The sequence below is a fragment of the Nomascus leucogenys genome, chromosome 14 (assembly GCF_006542625.1).
Source record: "Nomascus leucogenys isolate Asia chromosome 14, Asia_NLE_v1, whole genome shotgun sequence".
Lineage (NCBI taxonomy): Eukaryota > Metazoa > Chordata > Mammalia > Primates > Hylobatidae > Nomascus > Nomascus leucogenys.
This window is the reverse complement of record NC_044394.1, coordinates 90195966-90216021: the sequence shown is the minus strand read 5'-3', so window position 1 is coordinate 90216021 and position 20056 is coordinate 90195966. Positions and strand designations below refer to the sequence as shown.

Genomic DNA, 20056 nt, shown 5'->3' with positions numbered 1-20056 from the left:
CCTTTCTCCACTGAGTCTAGGAGGTGAGGGGCTCCAGGGCCTGACCCCCTACCCTCTCTGGATTTGTGGCTGGGACCCCACTTTAGTCCTGCCCTCAGCTTTCGGGAAAAGTGGTGCCTCCCGCTCCCCGAAGCCTCCTGGGGTTCTGGGCCAGTCCTGTCCACAGCAGAGGGGAGGAAGGGGGCTGAGAGCTCTATACCTGTTTGGGCTGAAGCAGAGGCTGCTCTTGACTCCTGGGCTCTAATGAGTGGGGCTTTAATTTGGCCTGAGGGAGAAAATTCAGGGAGTGGATGAATGTGGTGCTGGGGGGTCCCTGAGTCCATCTGACCCTGAGGCTGCAGGTACCAGGGGGCAGGTGGTGGCAGACATGCAACCCCTCTTCACATGCATGCACACACCCCCTTCTTCCTCCCCACCTCCTACTCCCTAAGCAGGGAGCTGCCCTTCTCCTCCAGGTAACACCAGGCCTCATGTAAGCCCAGAAGGTATCTCTCCAGGCCCAGTTAGGGACCTGTGTGTCCTGCTTCCCCAGGCCCTGCCTTTCCATGAAGGCAGCTCAGGGCAGCAGAAGGACCGCACCCAGGCGGGATCCGGCTCCTCTCCTAACCAGCTCTGCGGCCAAGGGGAGGCTGTGCAGCCTCCCCAGCCTTCCTGTCTCCAGCTGCAAATGGGCTGACTCTGCTCCCTCTGTTCAGTCCTGAAGAGGCCGAGGACAGTGGAGTCCTAGCTCCCAGTCATCCTCCCCGTAGCTGGACCAAGATACTCCTCCAAGATTCTCTTGCCCCACGCAGGAGAAGGCTAACCTCACTGCTGCCTGCCTCATCCCTTACCTGGCATTTGAAATTTTTCAGGTACTCGGCTCCCACCTGGTCTTCCCTCTCGAAGCCAGGAGCCTTCTTATAGCTGCCAGGGACAAGGCCAGACTCCCCAGGGAAGACGATGCCCTCCAGGTTTGGGGGCTTCCTGATGGAGCCCGGTGGGGAGCCGCAGAGGTTAGACGGGCTGCCTAGGCTGCTGTTTCTACAGAGGAGCTGCGGAGAAGGAGGGGAGGGAGTGGGCCCATGGGCACAGCGCAGGCTGGTGCGTGGGCCCGTCCTCTACCCTCTCCAGAGGGAGTCTTCAAGGGGCTCAGTTCCACTTTCGTCTGCCAACGAGCAGCAGCGACCACTCGGGGAGCCCGAAGCTCACGAAGGAAAGCGGGGTGGCCTCAGGCTTTGTCCCTGCCACCAGTCCTACAGGCTCATCAGCACAGGCTCTGGGGACTGCCCTACCCCACCCCCGGGCCTGGGCTTTTGACGAAGAATGCTGAGATGGAAAAGACAGATCCCCCTGGCCTGAGGACAAATACCAGGATGGTTTCCCAAGCCCAGGCTGAAAGGGCCTAGGAAGCAAGTGTTGGCTCTGTCAGGCATGGTGCCCACCCACTCCCCAGGAGGGACACGTACGGCACTGAGGTCAGGGGCATGCGGGCTGGAGGGGCTCACAGGCACCGAGTCTCCGGCAGCAGACGGCATGTACAGGACAGGACCCGGCTGGGTGGGGCTGGACACAGCTGAAGAAGGCTGCAGGTCGTCACTTAGGGGTGGCTCTGCAAGAGTCAGGGGCAGGCGTCAGCAGGCCTAAGCCAGCTCTGTCCCTCCAAAAATGCTCCTGGGTCCCTTCCACAGGAGACCACAAATCCCCCTGCACATAAAGGGAAGGTTCCTACGACATCTCTAGTAACACCATGTCTGTGCATTTACTGTGTGCCAGGCAATGTGCCAGCACTTTGCAGTAATTGTGACTCTTCATGGTGACCAGAAGATACCAGTAATATGGTCTCCATTTTATAAATCAGAAAACTGAGGCTCAGAGAGGTAAGGTAAATCCACCAAAGTGACAGAGCTAAAACACAGAAGAGCTGGGACTTGAACGCTGATCTGCACAACTCCAAAGCCTGAATCACTTCCTTATGCTGTCTCAGCCAGGCGGTCCCAATGCCCATGGCTGGGGACCACCTCTGCATCAAGAATATGCTTCTCCCTCCCAGGGCCCTCGATTTATTTTCCATTCTCATCTCAGAGACAGGGCCTGAGCCCGGAAAGAGGTTAAGGAGACCCAGGGCAGTATCTTGAGGTGGAAAGAGGTGTTAACAGGTACAAACTGGAGCTCTGTCTCTGAGACTGGTGGTGGCCTACAGAATCATGCTGAGGATCCAGACCCACACTGTCCCACAAGGCAGCCGAAAGCCACATGTGGCTACTGAGCCCCTGAAACAGGCTGGTCTGAATGGAAATATCCTGTAGGCATTAAAATGCATATCAGATCTCATAGGCTTAGTACAAAAAAAGGTAAAATGTCTTGATAATTTTGTATATTGATTATTGAAGTAACCTTTTATGTTGGGCTAAATACAAATATGTTATTAAAATTAACAACATATTTTCCAATTTTCAATTTTTTTTTTTTTTTTTTTTTTTAGACAGTCTAGCTCTGTTGCCCAGGCTGGAGTGCGGTGGCATGATCTCAGCTCACTGCAACCTCCGCCTCCTGGGTGCAAGTGATTCTCATGCCTCAGCCTCCTGAGTAGCTGGGATTACAGGTGTGTGCCACCATGCCCAGCTCATTTTCAAATTTTGCTATTTTTGTTAACATGCTTAAATATTTTAACTTTAAAATGACATATAGGGGTTGCATTATATTCTGACTGGCTAGCTCTGCTCTAGAGGCCTGAGCAGGACTCAGCAGAGAAGAGCTCCATGTTCCATTAGTGATGTCTGTCATGGGTATGACATGGGGTGGCTAGTGGGATTTGCCAAGTCAGCCATGGGAGGCACAGTGCCTCAACCCTCCCTGGAACCATGAGTGCTCAACCAGGGGGACAATCCCTGCAGTCTCTATCTCACTACTTTGGAAGCTCTAGGCCTTCAAGGCTACTTCTAGAAAGGTGAGGGAATGGAGCTTCCAGTGGGGACAAGGCCCGCTGCTGGCAGGCCAGAACTCCTGTGCAGGGCGTACTGCCAGGGGCCGTCCCCAGCCTAAGCCTGAGCTAGCCAGGCGAGGGAGGGGTGGGAGAGGGCACTGCCCCGGGGCAATGGGAACAGCATACGTTCTACGTGGGCAAAGGCGCAGAAGGGTCCTCGGGGACAGCTGCCCGACTGCTGCATGTCGTTGCACTTGGTGGACTTGTAGATCTGGAGGGCAGAGCACAGGCAGGTCAGGCTCAGGCCCTGAGGGAAGGCCGGGCAGGCTCCCCTTCCTCCAGCATGGGTGCGCTGGCTTAGTCATCTCTTGCCCTGTGTCCCCGGCCCCTCCCCTCCCCTCCACTACCAGCTTCTTACTCAAACTCCTGAGGCAGCCCACCACCACTCCCCACTGTCACCAACAGCCTCCATTCTGGGGCCACAAGTCCCACCAGCCCTCCCAAAGGGATCCCCCAGTGACTCTCCACTCAAGGGCATGGCCAGGGCTGGGCCTCCTGGGCATTAAGGGAGCCACAATCTCAGGCAACCACCCCTGCCAATGTGACCCCTGCCAGGATACCCTGGGTTGCGACCTATAGTAAGTAACCTTCCACTCTGCTGTCTGCAGCTACGTAAGGTAGTTTATGTCTGCGTGTCTACCTCAGGGTGTCCTGGCTTCCATGGAACACTAAGGGCAAGGACTGCAGGTGCCTCTCTGAACCCCAGACAAGACCTAGGCACACAGATATGGCCCAGGCTACCTCTTGGGGCCAGAGGGCAAGGGAACTGTGTCAGGGAGGTTGCTGATAATCTAGGCCCTAATATGAGACAGGACAACAGGAAAGAGCTTATTTTTTTCAATCCTTTTTTTTTTTTTTTTTTTGATGGAGTCTCGCTCTGTCACCCAGGCTGGAGTGCAGTGGTGCGATCTTGGCTCACTGCAACTTCCGCCTCCCGGGTTCAAGCGATCCTCCCACCTCAGCCTCCTGAGTAGCTGGGGTTACAGGTGCTCACCACCAAATCTGGCTAATTTTTGTATATTTAGTAGAGATGGCATGTTGCAGGCTAGTCTCGAACTCCTGACCTCAAGTGATCCACCCACCTTGGCCTCCCAGAGTGCTGGAATTATAGGCATAAGCCACTGTGCCCGGCCCTATTTTTTCAATCCTGATGTCACTGGATTATAAGCACCATGAATGGTGGAAAGCCCAGAGTGGCCAGGTCGCCACACTCCATCTACACCTGCCCTGTCAGAAGGCCTGGGGGACACAGAACTGGAAGCAGAGGGCTGCTTGGTGAGTGTGGGCTCAGAATAGGAGAAGATGCCAAATTCGGCATGCAGGGTTCCTCTAGGCACTGCCAGGGGAGAGCCGGTGGCCACAAGTCCCTCTTCCAGGATGGCATCAGGATGGGTTCCGCCAACATCTCCACTGATCCTGCCTGCCTCTCTCCTTACTTCTCAAAGCCGCCCCCCGCCCTGCTGTGGGGCCCACCTCGGGGTGGAACTGCTGCTCGGTGCGGGTGTGGCAGTACTGGCAGGCGTCTCCGTTCTCACACTTGCCAGGGTCTCCCCACTCATCCCCGTGCTTGACGTTTGGACATGGAGACGACCTGGCCAAAAACAGGGTGGGGTCAGATGGAGAAAGGAGGGGGTGAGATCGGAGCCTAGCGGGTGCCACCTGGACCCAGCCTCATAGGCGTGAGCACAGAAACGGAAAAGACCAGCTGCAGAGTCAGGGCCTTGCTGGTGCCACAAGCCAAGCTCTTTCTCTGACCCAGCCTGGCCGCATCACCACAAAGGATACTGTTTGATTCCCCTCGGCCAGGCCCTCCCACTAGCCCAAGTAGGGTCAGGCTGGAGCTACAAGCACACTGTCCATGCTGTGGCCTGGTCCTCATTCAACACATTCCCCTCAGGATCAGAAGTGGTGGGGCCTCACAGACGGTCTGACCAGGGTCCTCATTCACGCAGGAGGTGAAGCTGGGCTGCTACTGTCCAGCCATCCTCACTATGCCCTCCCCTGAGCCCTGGGCTTGCGATCCTGTCATCCCCAGGACCAGCCTCCCCTCCTCCCGGACAGCCAGTGGGAGCAGCCTCTGCCTGACCCCTTCCCTGCCACTCCTCCCTCCCATGGCTGGCCTCCTGGGGCCTAAGGACCTGTATTTGTGCTTCCGGGGGCTCCGCCGCCGGTCCTTGCTGTTGTGGTAGTAGGGACAGGCATAGCCTTGGCGGCACAGCCGCGGGGGTTTCTTGCAAGGCTCCGTCTTATAGTTCCCCAGCACATAAGCAGTCTCTGCACAGGGGGCCAGAGGGCAGGGGTCAGGTGAGAGGAGCTGGAGCACCCCAAGACTAGCAGGACTGGAGTGGAGGGAAGGAGAAGCCACTGGGAAGGAGTCCAAGACAGGAGGCCCCTGCGAGATGTGAGTAGGGCCCCTCCTCCCAGGCCATGGCACAGCCCCAGGTGCAGCAAGGACGACAGATGCTGTCCATCAGAGAGACACTCACAGCTCACAGGGTGAAAGGGCACTCTTGCAGGGTGGAAAACATTTGCATGTGCACTTATGTACGTGCCTGTGCACATGTGAAAGCCTGGGGGGATCTTGGGAACATGATGTGTCAGGGAAAACGCCCCTAGAGGCGCCTTTTCAATGGTGGGTGTAGGGTGGGATGCGGGCCAGGTCAGGGCTTCGGCTAGAGCAGGCAGTAGGTGGTGGTGAGTCAAATCCCCAGGGCAGCTATGAGCAGGATTATAGGGAGGGCGCGGCCGAGGCGTGGATGCCTGTACCTTGCCATCGAGGCTCCTCGCTGAGGATCTTTTCTATCATGGCGTGGCTCGCAGCCCCAGCCGACTGGCCCTCTATGCTCCCCTCTACTGTGGTCTGGCCATTCTGCAAGGCCTCCATGGCCTGAAGCTCCCTGGGAGGAGAGGAAAGAACAGAGAGGTGGAGAGGGGGCATGAGGGGGCAAGAACCAGAGTGCCAGCCCTCCACTGCAGTCTGAGGTACTCACCGTCATCAGCCGCCAGGCCCCTGCCCTGGACCCCAGCCTACTGCCATCAGCCCAGCCCAGCACCCAGCCCACCTGATGTCGTAGACAGGGGAGCGGAGGTCATGGGGCCCGTGGGCAAAAGCGCAGTGCAGGCCGTTTTTGGTGCAGTTGCCTTTCGAGTCTGTCTCGTGGATGCAGATTCCAGTTTTGTAGTAACGAAGGTGGTACCTGCGCTCAGTGTCCCCTGTGGTTCTGTGCAGGAATGGGCACCTGGAACATGGTAGCGGGGGTCACTCAACTTTGCTGCCTGCAGCCTAGGCTTCCCTGCCTACCCCCTGCCCTTTCCCCAACTGTTTTTTTTGTTGTTGTTTGTTTGTTTTGTTTTGTTTTTGAGACGGAGTCTTGCTCTGTTGCCAGGCTGGAGTGCAGGGGCACGATCTTGGCTCACTGCAACTCCAACTCCCTGGTTCAAGCGATTCTCCTGCCTCAGCCTCCCAAGTAGCTGGGATTACAGGCACACACCACTATGCCGGGCATGGTGGCCTGCGCCTGTAATCTCAGCTACTTGAGAGGCTGAGGTAGAATTGCTTGAACCCGGGAGGTGGAGGTTGCAGTGAGCCAGGAATAGAGACAGGGTTTCACCATGTTGGCCAGGATGGTCTCGATCTCCTGACCTCGTCATCTGCCCGCCTCAGCCTCCCAAAGTGCTGGGATTACAAGTGTGAGCCACTGCGCCCAGCCTTTCCCCAACTGTTGAACAGCTTTCACTATGGCCTGGAAGGTGCACTAGGAAGAAGGCAATGATGAGCCCTGCTGCGAGGTAAGAGAACTGCCCTGCTGCTGCCTGCAGCCTAAATGGGGCCCAACAGGGCCTGGCATTCCAGGGCAGGACAGACATCAGGGAGAACAAATGCTGCCTAGGCTTGGGGGCCGTCAGAGAAGCAAATGATCTACTCAAAACTCAGGTATAGCCTTCATCCCCTGAGTGCTTCGTCAGGCTAGGGGTAGGGTCAGCAAGCCTTGGGCCTCCATGAGAAAGAGGTGTTAGGCCAGGCCAGTAGCTCACACCTGCAATCTCAGCACTTTGGGAGGCAAAGCAGGAGGATCATTTGAGGCCAGGAATTTGAGACCAGCCTGGGCAACACAGTGAAGACATCCCCTCACCCATCTCTACAAATTAAACATGTTTTAAATCATGGCCAGGTGTGGTGGCTCACGCCTGTAAATCCCAACAGTTGTGGGAGGCCGAGGCGGGTGGATCACCTGAGGTCAGGAGTTTGAGACCAGCCTAGACAACATGGCAAAACCCCATTTCTACTAAAAATACAAAAAAATTAGCCGGGCATGGTGGCCTGCGCCTGTAATCCCAGCTACTTGAGAGGCTGAGGTAGAATTGCTTGAACGCGGGAGGTGGAGGTTGCAGTGAGCCGACATGGAAGTGCCAGTGGAAGCAGGTGCCCATCCATCTCAAAAAAAAAAAAAAAAAAAAAAACAAAAAAAAAACAAATAAATGAACTGAAGCCGGGCATAGTGGCTCATGCCTGTAATTCCAGCACTTTGGGAGGCCAAGAGGGTGGATCACCTGAGGTCAGGAGGTCGAGACCAGTCTGGTCAGCGTGGTGAAACCCTGTCTCTACTAAAAATGCAAAATTAGCCTGGTGTTGTGGCGCACACCTACAGTCCCAGCTACTTGGGAGGCTGAGGCAGGAAAATCACTTGCACCCAGGAGGTGGAGGCTGCAGTGAGCCAAGATCACACCACTGCACTCCAGCCTGGGCAACAGAGTAGAGTTTGAGGGTGCAGCAAGGATGGTGCCACTGCACTCCAGCCTGGGGGAAAGAGGGAAACCCTGTCTAAATAAATAAATAAAATTATAAAAATTTAAAAAAAGAAAGAGGGCTGACGTAGGGAAGGCTCTATGAGACAAGCAGGGTCAGTGAATGTTCCGTCGGTGACACTCCCAGGTGTGGCACCTCCCTGTGTCTGTCAGTGCTGTGCCCTATTTCTCCACAGAGATTTGCAGTAAGATATTTAGGGTCAGCAAACCTGGGCGCTGGTGAAGCGCTCTCTCTAAACAGCCAGCTTTGGTGGGAACCGCATGGGATATGGCAAGTGTAACTCCCAGATAGGGAGAGGGGCCCTGTGATCCCCAGGGGAGGATGAAAAAAGGCCAGGCAGCCTCCTGGGTTCAGATGTGGGCCCTTAGGCTTAGTGAAAGAAAGGCCTCTCCTAGGTTTCCTAAAAGTGGGAAAGAGAAATGGTACCTCCCCGCAGCCTACCGCCAGGGATGGTGGGGTCTGAGCCCAGGCTCGGGCCATGGGCTGGGCTGCAACCAGTCCTCTGGATGGCTTCCCAGAATCTGCCCAGCCTACCCTGAGGGCATCTGACCCAGAAGGAGACATGGGGCTCCTCTGAGGACAGGCTGGGTCACTCACTCGTCGCCCTCCGGGCAGAGGCCTGTAGCCTCGTCGTACTTGGTGCAGTAGACGTCAGGGCTGTAATTGAAGGTGCCGTCCCGACGGCGGATGGACCGGCGGCGCCGCTGGTTCACGAAGTGCCAATGGAAGCAGGTGTAGGGCCGATGCTGCGTGCATTTGTGTTGCACAAAGAGTGGGCACTGCTCTGTGCGGAATTCTTTCAGGTACCTGCAGAGAGAGCCCCGCATGGGGCAGGCCGGGAGCAGAGAATGAAGTCTCTTGCTTCTCAGCAAGAAGTTAGCCGCCAAGTCCCCTGAGGGCCCTGCTGTGGGGTGCTAGTTCCACTGGGATACCAGGAGAGACCCAGAGCTGTAAGGCTACACCTCAGCTCTAGGATCCAAACCAACACCAGTCCCACACCAGCCTGAAAGGCAAGAACCACAGACCACAGGGGCCTCGGCGGTCAGCTGTCGCCTGTGTTGACCAGCTGTGGCGTTAATCAGCAGCTTGGTTCTCTGAGCCCTTTCCAAGGTTTCCCAAGCCAAACCACTAATCACAGGCAAAGGGCTGCAAATAAGAGCATGAGGCGCCTCTGCCAAACTCTACAGGCCTCTGCTACCCAAGTCCACCTGCCTGTTGTTGCAGGCCTCGCCTGTACCATGAGCTGGGGCTGTGGGCTGAGAGGAGAAATCTGCAGATAAGCACTTAGGCTTTTCAGCTCTGAAGCTGAAGGTCACAAGGCATCCCTTGGGACTACTGACTCAGTAATTACCGTCCTGTCTGCCCGCCTCCGCCCAGAGACATTTCCTAGCACTACCTAGATCTGTGCTTGGGGAAAAACTCATACCCAAGTTTTGAAGAGACCCGCCCCCCGCCCCCGCCCCTGCTGCTCCAGCCTGTTCTGTCCCCAGTCGTGTCACCTCATGTGAGTACCTGAAGCAGCTGGGCTATTTATGTCCTGGGGGCATGAAGCTGTCTCCTTTTGGCCGCCTCCTCCCAACCTTCACTGGTCTCTCTCCTCTGCCCTGCATGTGTAACAGCCAAGACACTCCCAAATCTCTTCTCCCACATTCCACCCAGTGGAAGGCCCCAGACCCACTTACTCCCTTACATCTGGGTTTCTGTTAGCTACATGTGTCCAGGTTGGGGAGTCTCCTAGACTGGGTCCCCCTGCCCCCGGCCCCAGGAAGGACAGGCAGTTAGTATCGTTCTCTTCAGTCTCTCGAGCCTAACAATGCAAGCAACGAATGGCTTGGGATAGGACATCTAACGTCATCGAGAAGGATGGTGCCAGAGGCTTGCAGACTGCAGAAAGAAGCATGAAGGGAACAGAAGTCGATCCAAAAAAGGGATCCTCGACCCAGGCTGGGATGCAGGAAGGAGGAAGGGGGAAGAGGGGAGGAGAGGTACTAGTGGATGAAGAATTTGAAGGTGTTTTTGGAACAGAAACAGTATGAGCTTAGAAACAGAGTGTCTGGTTCTAAGGGCTCCCAGTACCTTTGTGGATGTGCGTGGAATAGGAAGGGAGCTGGAAAAGAGAAAAGGAGATGAGGTGAGGTGCAGGAGGCAAACTGCAAATTTCAAGGGCCTCATCTCTGGGGTCCAGGTACATCCTGAAGACCCCAGGCAGAAATCTGGAAGCCTCCCTATGGCCTGATGCTCTCCTGGTCCCTTTGGCATTTGAAGCAAAGGTTCTTCTCCTTTCCTGTCTGGTTACACAAAAAGCTGTGCCCTCCTGCTACACAAAGGTACCAAGCCTGGCACTGAGCTGGGATACCCATTCCTCAAACTGGTAGGACCATCCCTCTCCTGGGACGTACATCCTCTTCCTGACTTTTTGGACCCGCAAAGAAACTACCTCAGGAGGTAACAGAAAATGGGAGAGAAGGAACTTTCCTGAAAGAGGGAAGCTGGGCCCAGAGCCAGGAGCACAGAAGAGTGAGGCATGGTTAGAATGGGCAGATTAAGGACAGAACATCCAGTTAAACTGGAATCTCATATAAGCACTGAATAATATTTTAGCCTAATTAAGTCTCAAATATTGCATGGGACATACTTATCCTAAAGAAATTATCTGCTTCTGGTCAGGCGTGGTGGCTCACGCCTGTAATCCTAGCACTTTGGGAAGCTGGGGCGGGTGGATCACCTGAGGTCTGGAGTTCGAGACCAGACTGGCCAAAATGGTGAAACCCGGACTCTACTAAAAATATAAAAAAATGGCTGGGCGCGGTGGCTCACGCCTGTAATCCCAGCACTTTGGGAGGCTAAGGCGGGTGGATCACAAGGTCAACAGATCGAGACCACCCTGGCCAACCCGGTGAAACCATGTCTCCACTAAAAAATACAAAAATTAGCTGGGCGTGGTGGTGTGTGCCTGTAGTCCCAGCTACTCAGGAGGCTGAGGTAGGAGAAGTACTTGAACCCAAGAGGCGGAGGTTGCAGTGAGCCAAGATCACGCCATTGCACTCCAGCCAGGGCAATAAGAGCAAAACTCCATCTCAAAAATAAATAAATAAATAAATAAATAAATAAATAATCTGTTTCCAATGTAACTGGCATCCTGTTTTGTTTTTAAGAGACAGGGTCTCGTTATGTTGCCCAGGCTGGAGTGCAGTGGCTGTTCACAGGCTCAATCATGGCATACCACAGCCTCAAACTCTTGGCCTCAAGCAATCCTCCTGCTCCAGTCTCCAGAGTAGCTGGGATTGCAGGTATGCGCCACTATGCCCAGCTGGCATCCTTTATTTTTATTTGCTAAACCTGGTAGTTCTAAGAGTGACACATGCCTGCCTGGTGTCAGTGCCTCATGAAAGCACAGGGAGGCAGGAGGAGAAACCTAGGATATGTTCACCCTGCCTCTGGGCACAGTCTGTCCTGGAGAAGGAAAGGTCCTCGAGGACAGGAGCTAGACCTGGTGAGCCTGCTGACTTGGGGCAGACATGTCCACAGTGCCACGTGCAGATGAGACTCCACAGAGGCTCTGGCTGGCAGGGCTCCCACAGATCAGGACAGACAGTGAGCTACAGATTCCATGTTAAGCGTCTTCACTTCCATTCCCACTGCCCTGGGTCAGGGACTTCAGACCTTTTTCTAAACTGGCTTCCCTGTTTCTGGCCTTTCTCTGTCCAGATGACACTGCATGGTGCTCAACCCTCTTCCTAGAGCTCGAATTTAACTCTTACTATTATTATTATTTTTTGAGATGGATTCTCGCACTGTTGCCTGGGCTAGGGTGCAGTGGTGCAATCTCAGCTCACTGCAATCTTTGCCTCCCAGGTTCAAGCGAGTCTCCTGCCTCAGCCTCCCTAGTAGCTGGGATTACAGGCACCCGCCACCACACCCAGCTAATGTTTTGTATTTTTAGTAGAGACAGGGTTTCACCATGTTGGCCAGGGTGGTCTTGAACTCCTGACCTTGTGATTCGCCCGCTTCGGCCTCCCAAAGTGCTGGGATTACAGGTGTGAGCCACTGCGCCTGGCCCAAAATTTAACTCTTGCTTTTTTTTTTTTTTTTTTTTTTTTTGAGACAGCGTCTCCCTCTGTCGCCCAGGCCGAAGTGCAGCGGTGTGATCTTGGCTAACTCACTGCAACCTCCGCCTCCCAGGTTCAAGCAATTCTCCTGTCTCAGCCTCCCGAGTAGCTGAGACTACAGGTGCATGCCACCACGCCTGGCTAATTTTTTTTTTTTTTTGTATTTTTACTAGAGACGGGGTTTCACCATGTTAGCCAGATGGTCTAGATCTCCTGACCTTGTGATCCGCCCGCCTCGGCCTCCCAAAGTGCCGGGATTACAGACATGAGCCCCTGTGCCCAGCCAGCAAACTCTTCTTGTAAAGGACCAAATGGTAAATATTTTAGACTTTAGATTTTTTTTTTTTTGTTTTTTGAGACGGAGTCTCGCTCTTTTGCCCAGGATAGAGGGAAGTGGTGTGATCTCAGCTCACTGTAATCTCTGCCCCTGGGGTTCAAGCGCCTCAGTCTCCCAAAGTGCTAGGATTACAGGCGTGAGCCACCACGCTCAGTGGACTTTAGATTTCTTTTTGAGGGGATAACATTTTGCAAAAATGGATTACAAATGTTCATCGTTAATTCTGATTCTGTAATACATACATATATATTATATATATTTTATATATATACACACCCAAATACACACACACATAAATTTTTCTTTTTTTAAGGCAGGAGCTCGCTCTGTTGCCCAGGCTGGAGTGCAGCAGCTCAAGCAGGGCTCACTGCAGCCTTGACCTCCTGAGCTCAAGTGATCTTCCCACCTCAGCCTCTGGAGTAGCTGGACTACAGGCGCGTGCCCCCATGCCCAGCTAAATTTTTTTGATTTTTAGTACAGACAAGATCTTGCTATGTTACCTGGGCTAATCATGAACTCCTGAGCTCAAGTAATCCTCCCCTGCTTTGACCTCCCAAAGTGCTGGGATTACAGGCGTGAGTCACCACACCCGGCCTGTAATGAGATTTTTATGTAATTCATCTTTGAAAATGTCTTTTCACATACATAGGTATTACCAAATGTTGATAACATTCCACAAGCATGTGGGCTTTTCTTTTTTTTTCCTTTTTGAGACAGTCTCACTCTGTCACCCAGGCTGGAGTGCAGTGGCGCAATCACAGCTCACTGCAGCCTCAACCTCCGGGGCTCAGGCAATCCTCCCACCTCAGCCTCCCAGGTAGCTAAGACCACAGCCACCACGCCCAGCTAATTTTTGTATTTTTTGTAAAGACGGGGTTTCACTGTGTTGCCAAGGCTCAAACATATAATTTTTTTTTTTTTTTTTTTTTTTTTTTTTTTTGAGATGGAGTCTCACTCTGTGCCCAGGCTGGAGTGCAGTGGTGCAATCTCGGCTCACTGCAAGCTCTGCCTCCCGGGTTCACGCCATTCTCCTGCCTCAGCCTCCTGAGTAGCTGGGATTACAGGCGCCTGCCACCATGCCCGGCTAATTTTTTGTATTTTTAGTAGAGACGGGGTTTCACAGTGGTCTCGATCTCCTGACCTCGTGATCCGCCCACCTCAGCCTCCCAAAGTGCTGGGATTACAGGTGTCAGCCACCACGCCCAGCCAAGCATATAATTTTTATTCAGGATATCCATCTCTTAGATGACAATTATAGAATTCTACCAATTTTTTTTTTTTTTTTTTTGAGACAGAGTCTCGCTCTGTTCCCCAGGCTGGAGTGCAGTGGCGCAATCTCGGCTCACTGCAACCTCTGCTTCCTAGGTTCAAGCGATTCTTCCTGCCTCAGCCTCCCGAGTAGCTGGGATTACAGGTGCCTGTGACCACACCTGGCTAATTTTTGTATTTTTTAGTAGAGACAGGGTTTCACCATATTGCCCAGGCTGGTCTTGAACTCCTGACCTCAGGTGATCCGCCCGCCTCGGCCTCCCAATGTGCTGAGATTACAGGCACGAGCCACCACGCCTGGCCAGAATTCTATTAATCTTAATACGTCTCTTTTAATTACTTCCAGTTGAACATTTGGCGTAAACTGAGTTGCACAGATTAATGGATTTTTTATTTTTATTTTGTAGATGCAGTCTCACTCTGTCGCCCAGGCAGGAGTGCAGCAGCATGATCTCAGCTCACTGCAACCTCTGTCTCCCACATTCAAGTGATTCTCCTGCCTCAGCCTCCTGAGTAGCTGGGATTACAGGCATGCGCTACCACACCCGGCTAATTTTTGTATTTTTTGGTAGAGATGGGGTTTCTCCATGTTGGCCAGGCTGGTCTTGAACTCCTGACCTCAAGTGATCTACCCACCTTGGCCTCCCAAAGTGCTGGGATTACAGGCGTAAGCCACCACGCCCACCCAGTGGATTTCAAATTAGAGAAATTTCCTTTGTGTTCACATTGAGATGCAAAATCCCTGATAGAACTATAGCCTGCATTTGGAACATGTGTGTAGGAATGGAGAGCTTGCCTTTGTTTTCACTTTTGACAGCACAGGAAGTATACAAGGCAGCTTAACATGACATAATGATTTAAACATTTGCTGTCATCAACATGACTTCCCTGAAGCATAGGGTTTGCATAAGCACTGTTTTACTTTGGAGTTTTAGGTTGAATTCATTAACAAACATTACCTAGTCTGCAGCAAAAGCTAATTTCCAAAGCCATTCAGCATTCAATAGTGGTTGCCAGCGATTCTCCTCATTCAGAAAATTGTCAATCTCAGCCCTGAGCTCAAAAAGTTGAAAGAAAACTACCGCTGCTAAGCCATCAAACTACTGCGCGGCAGGGCACATCAGAATACTCAGCTTCTATTTCTGACAAAAACTTATGGAACTGATGATGATTCACAAAACCAAGTAAAATCACTGATGCTAAGAGTTCAATAACATGATAAATTAAGATATTTTCTGCAAAGTACCTGCTGAAGAATAACACAATGAATAAACCACCTTACATTTTCACAAGTTTTGTAAATGTGTCCAATTCTTCTTCTGCTGTACACATATTTTTACCACCGCCAGCTGTAAAAGATACTAGCAGATTACACTTTAGGTTGTACTGAATTAGTGTTTTCTTAGCTATGGACTCACCAACAGCCAGGAAAAACCACATGAAATCGGCCTTCTTTTTGATGATGTCTGGCTCTGTCACTAGGCTGGAATGTAGTGGCGTGATCTCAGCTCACTGCAACCTCCGCCTTCCGGGTTCACGCCATTCTCCTGCCTCAGCCTCCCAAGTAGCTAGGACTACAGGTGCCTGCCACCATGCCCAGCTAAATTTTTTTGTATTTTCTAGTACAGACGGGGTTTCACTGTGTTGGAGGATCGATGGTCTCGATCTCCTGACCTCATGATCCACCTGCCTTGGCCTCCCAAAGTGCTGGGATTACAGATGTGAGCCACCTCGGCCTCCCAAAGTGCTGGGATTACAGGTGTAAACCACCGTGTCCGGTCTGTAATTTTTGTATTTTTAGTAGAGACGAGGTTTCACCATGTTGGCCAGGGTGGTCTCAATCTCCTGACCTTGTGATCTGCCCACCTTGGCCTCTCAAAGTGCTGGGATTACAGGTGTGGGCCATGGCGCCCGGCCTTCTTTTTTAATTGACTACTGACATTGCTCCTAACATCCTCAACATTTTGAGACACTGTTCCTGCTGAAAAGCTAACACTCTCAAACAAAAGTGTGTTTTCTCTGGACACACTTCTCCAGCTGCTGCAATCAAACACAATTTAATTAACTCAACATCAGTAAACGGCTTTCCTTGCCTAGCTGACAAATGAGCCACTCAGAAACCTGCTTCAGTTGTAACCTGCAACTGAAACTACAAAAATGTAGTTTTAATTCTTGTGAAGAAATTCTGCTGTAAGGAAATATTCCTAGCTGCATGCAGTGGCTCATCCCTGTAATCCCACCAACACAGGAGGCGGAGGTGGGAGGATCACTTGAGCCTAGGAGTTTGAGGGCAACATAGCAAGACCCCATCACTAAAACATTTTTTAAAAAACTAAGCCAGGCATGCACCTGTAGTCCCAGCTACTTGGAAGGCTGAAGTGAAAGGATCACTAAACCCAAGAGTTTGAGGTTGCAGTGAGCTACGGTTGCACCACTGCATGCCAGCCTGGGTGACAGAGCGAGACCCTGTCTCAAAAAAAAAAAAAAAAAAAAAAGGCATCTGTGCTGAAAAAATCCATCAGCATTATCAGACCAAGCACTTATCACAATATTCCCAGAAAAGCAAGCAATGGTCAGAAAAAAATTTTTAGGTCAGGCGCAGTGGCTCACTCCTGTAATCCTAGCACTTTGGTAGGCCAAGGCGGGCAAATCACTTGGGGTCAGGAGTTTGACACCAGCCTGGCCAACATGGAGAATCCCATCTCTACTAAAAATACAAAAAATTACCCAGGCGTGGTGGGTCACACCTATAATCCCAATGACTTGGGTGGCTGAGGCACAAGAATCACTTGAACCAGGGAAGTTGAGGTTGCAATGAGCTGAGATCACACCACTGTACTCCAGCCTGGACAACAGAGCAAGACTCTGTCTCCAAAAAAAAAAAAAAAAAAAGAAAAAAGGCTGGGGGGAGCCAGGTACAGTGGCTCACGCCTGTAATCCCAGCACTTTGCGAGGCTGAGACGGGTGGATCACAAGGCCAGGAGTTCAAGACCAACCTGGCCAATATGGTGAAACCCCGTCTCCACTCAAAATACAAATTAGCCAGGTGTGGTGGCGGGCGCCTGTAGTCCCAGCTACTCAGGAGGCTGAGGCACAAGAATCGCTTGAGCCCAGGAGGTGGTTGCAGTGAGCAGAGATCACGCCACTGCACTCCAGCCTGGGCGACAGAACGAGACTCCATCTCAAAAAAAAAAAAAAAAAGGAAAAATAAATTTTAAAGGAATATTTCCTTCTTTTTTTAAATAAAGAGACAGGGTCTTACTCTGTCACCAGGCTGGAGTGCAGCAGTGTAATCACAGCTCATTGCAACCTCGACTCCTGGGCTCAAGGAGTCCTCCTGCCTCGGCCTCCCAAAGTGCTGAGATTACAAGCATAAGCCACCATGCCCAGTCACAGCTATCTTTATTATTAGGTGCTTTGCCACCAAACATGTTAACAAAATAATCCACATGCCACTGAGCCTTAAAAGTGAAATATTTGAAATGCATTTTTCTCTTCCTCTCTTCTTTTGACATAAGAGGTATGCACTGGTGATGAAGAATGTATAAAATGTGCTATGGTATGCTGGCGGGGCACAGTGGCTCACACCTGTAATCCCAGCACTTTGGGAGGTCGAGGTGGGTGGATCACGAGGTCAGGAGATCGAGACCATCCTGGCTAACATGGTGAAACCCCGTCTCTACTAAAAATACAAAAAATTAGCCAGGCATGGTGGCTGGCGCCTGTAGTCCCAGCTACTCGAGAGGCTGAGGCAAAAGAATGGTATGAACCTGGGAGGCGGAGCTTGCAGTGAGCCCAGATCGCACCACTGCACTCCAGCCTGGGCGACAGAGCAAGACTCCGTCTGAAAAAAAAACAAAAAATGTGGTATGCTGATACGTGCAGCAATGAGAAGCAATGAGCATCACATATAGTCAGTCTCCTGTTGCAACTACTTGAGTCTGTAGTTGAAGTGCACAAGCAGCCAGGACAACAGAGAAACGAATGACTGCAGGTTTAAAGGAAGCGTTATTTTATTTATTTTTTATTTTTTGAGACACAGTCTCGCTCTGTCGCCCAGGCTGGAGTGCAGTGGCGTGATCTCGGCTCACTGCAAGCTCTGCCTCCTGGGTTCATACCATTCTCCTGCCTCAGCCTCCCGAGTAGCTGGGATTACAGGCAACCACCACCATGCCCGGCTAATTTTTTTATTTTTAGTAGAGGCGGGGTTTCACTTTATTAGCCAGAATGGTCTCGATCTCCTGACCTCATGGTCCGCCCGCCTCGGCCTCCCAAAGTGCTGGGATTACAGGCATGAGCCACTGCACCCAGCCCAAAGGAAGCTTTATTTAGGGACTCTGAAATTCATATAATCGTCACATCATGAAATATCATTTTTTTCCAACCATTGAATAAATGTGAAGAGAGGACACAGTGGCTCATGCCTGTAATCCCAGCCCTCTGAGAGGCCAAGGCAGGTGGATCGCTTGAGCTCAGGAGTTGAAGACCAGCCTGGGCAATGTGGCAAAACGCTGTCTCTACCAAAAAAATACAAGAATTAGCCGGGCGTGGTGGTGCACACCTATAGTCCAAGCTACTCAGGAGGCTGAGGCAGGAGGATTCTTTGAGCATGGGAGGTCGAGGCTGCAGTGAGCCAAGATAGTGCTACTGCGCTCCAGCCAGGATAGACCTGTCTCAAAAGAAAGTGAAAACAATTCTTACCTTGTGGGCCATAAAAAAGCAGGCAGCAGGCTGGATTTGGCATGCAAGCTGGTTTGCTGACCTCTGCTCTACACCTGGGTTTTTTTGTCTTTTTTTTTTCCCTTTTTGTGGAGAAAGGGGGCTTGCTATATTGCCCGAGCAGGTCTCGAACTCCTGGGCTCCAGCTATCCTCTGGCCTCTGCTCCCTAAGTGCTGGGATTACAGGTGGCCTCTGCTCTAAACAGTTGGTATGCCCCATCACATCACACCCTTACATCTCCATACGTTTGATCATGTTGTCCCCTGGGTCTAGATCACCCTGAGGGTTCCCTGGCCCTGCCTGCCCCCGCTTCCATGTTCCTACTGCACTACGTGAATACTGCTGGTACAGCCACCACAGTGGATTCTGACTGTTTTGTACACTGCCACATCGATCATCTTTGTACCCCTGTACAGAGCTGACCCACAGCAGGTGCTTGAGACATGGGAAGTGAAAAGAAAAGCAAAAAGCACCCCAAGTGGTAGAAGCCTGGTACAAAAGCAGCTCTGCACGAACCCAGCAAAACACAGAGGAGCAACTCCAACCTCTGACTTAGATACTTCTCCTGGCAATTAACTCAGTAAGCTCTCTCTTCCACATTACGTCTGCTCAGCTTTGTTCCTCACCTGAACACTAAAATTGAGATCTTCCGCCTCACACAGAGTCGGTTGCTGGCATCTGGCTCCTCTTTTGTCATTGGTGCTGGGAATGTGCAGAGACCATTACAGATTAACTTTTTTGAAAAAGAGTCTCATTTTGTCACCCAGGCTGGAGTACAGTGGTGCAATTACAGGTCACTGCAGCCTCCCAGGCTCAAGCAATCCTCCCACCTCAGCCTCCCGAGTAGCTGGGACTACAGGCACCTGCCACTCCACCCAACTAATTTTTGTATTTTTTTTGTAGAGATGAGGTTTCGACATGTTGCCCAGGCTGGTCTCAAACTCCTGACCTCAAGCAACCCTCTTTTTTTTTTTTGTTTTTGAGATGGAGTCTCGCACAATCCCCCAGACGGGAGTGCAGTGGCCTGATCTCGGCTCACTGCAAGCTCCACCTCCTGGGCTTGCGCCATTCTCCTGCCTCAGCCTCTGAGTAGCTGGAACTACAGGCACCCGCCACCACGCCCAACTAATTTTTTTGTATTTTTAGTAGAGACGGGGTTTCACCGTGTTAGCCAGGATGGTCTCGATCTCCTGACCTCATGATCCGCCCACCTCAGCCTCCCAAAGTGCTGGGATTACAGGCGTGAGCTACCGTGCCCAGCAAGCAACCCTCTTTACCCTCTCAAAGCGCTGGGATTACAGGTGTGAGCAACCATGCACAGCCACTACAGGTTAATTCCTGTTTCTATTTCCTCCAACAACCAATGGGTATCATGATGACTACTGGCAAAAGCTGGGTATCGGCCAGGCATGGTGACTCATGCCTGTAACCCCAGCACTTTTGGAGGCCAAGGCAGGTGGATCACCTGAGGCCAGGAGTTCGAGATCAGCCTGGTCAACATGGCAAAACCCCGTCTCTACTAAAAATACAAAAATTAACCGTGGTTTGGTGTAGTGGCGCATGCCTATAATCCCAGCACTTTGGGAGGCCAAGGTGGGCAGATCACCTGAGGTCAGGAGTTCAAGACCAGCCTGACCAACAGAGCAAAACCTCGTCTCTATAAAAAATACAAAAATCAGGCCAGGCGTGGTGGCTCGTGCCTGTAATCCCAACGCTTTGGGAGGCTGAGGTGGGGGGGATCACCTGAGGTCAGTTCAAGACCAGCCTGGCCAAAATGGCGAAACCCCTTCTCTACTAAAAAATACATTAGCTGGGTGTGGTGGCACACACCTGTAATCCTAGCTACTCAGGA

General features: G+C 52.0%; 1 protein-coding gene across 6 annotated transcripts in view; it reads right to left on the bottom strand.

The window, feature by feature from the left end:
- UNK (unk zinc finger) overlaps window positions 1-20056 on the bottom strand; it is a 40141-nt gene that overhangs the window by 7396 nt on the left and 12689 nt on the right. For 3 of the 6 annotated variants that reach the window (XM_030827137.1, XM_030827133.1, XM_030827139.1), the window contains 9 exons: window positions 8367-8576; window positions 6025-6201; window positions 5729-5859; window positions 5101-5236; window positions 4436-4553; window positions 3089-3173; window positions 1446-1588; window positions 831-1031; window positions 200-265 (listed from right to left, as the gene is read on the bottom strand). In XM_030827137.1, coding sequence (XP_030682997.1) covers window positions 200-265; window positions 831-1031; window positions 1446-1588; window positions 3089-3173; window positions 4436-4553; window positions 5101-5236; window positions 5729-5859; window positions 6025-6201; window positions 8367-8576 — 1267 coding nt within the window. The remainder of the gene's footprint in view (window positions 1-199; window positions 266-830; window positions 1032-1445; window positions 1589-3088; window positions 3174-4435; window positions 4554-5100; window positions 5237-5728; window positions 5860-6024; window positions 6202-8366; window positions 8577-20056) is intronic. The other 3 variants (XM_030827134.1, XM_030827135.1, XM_030827136.1) reach the window with 3 other exon arrangements.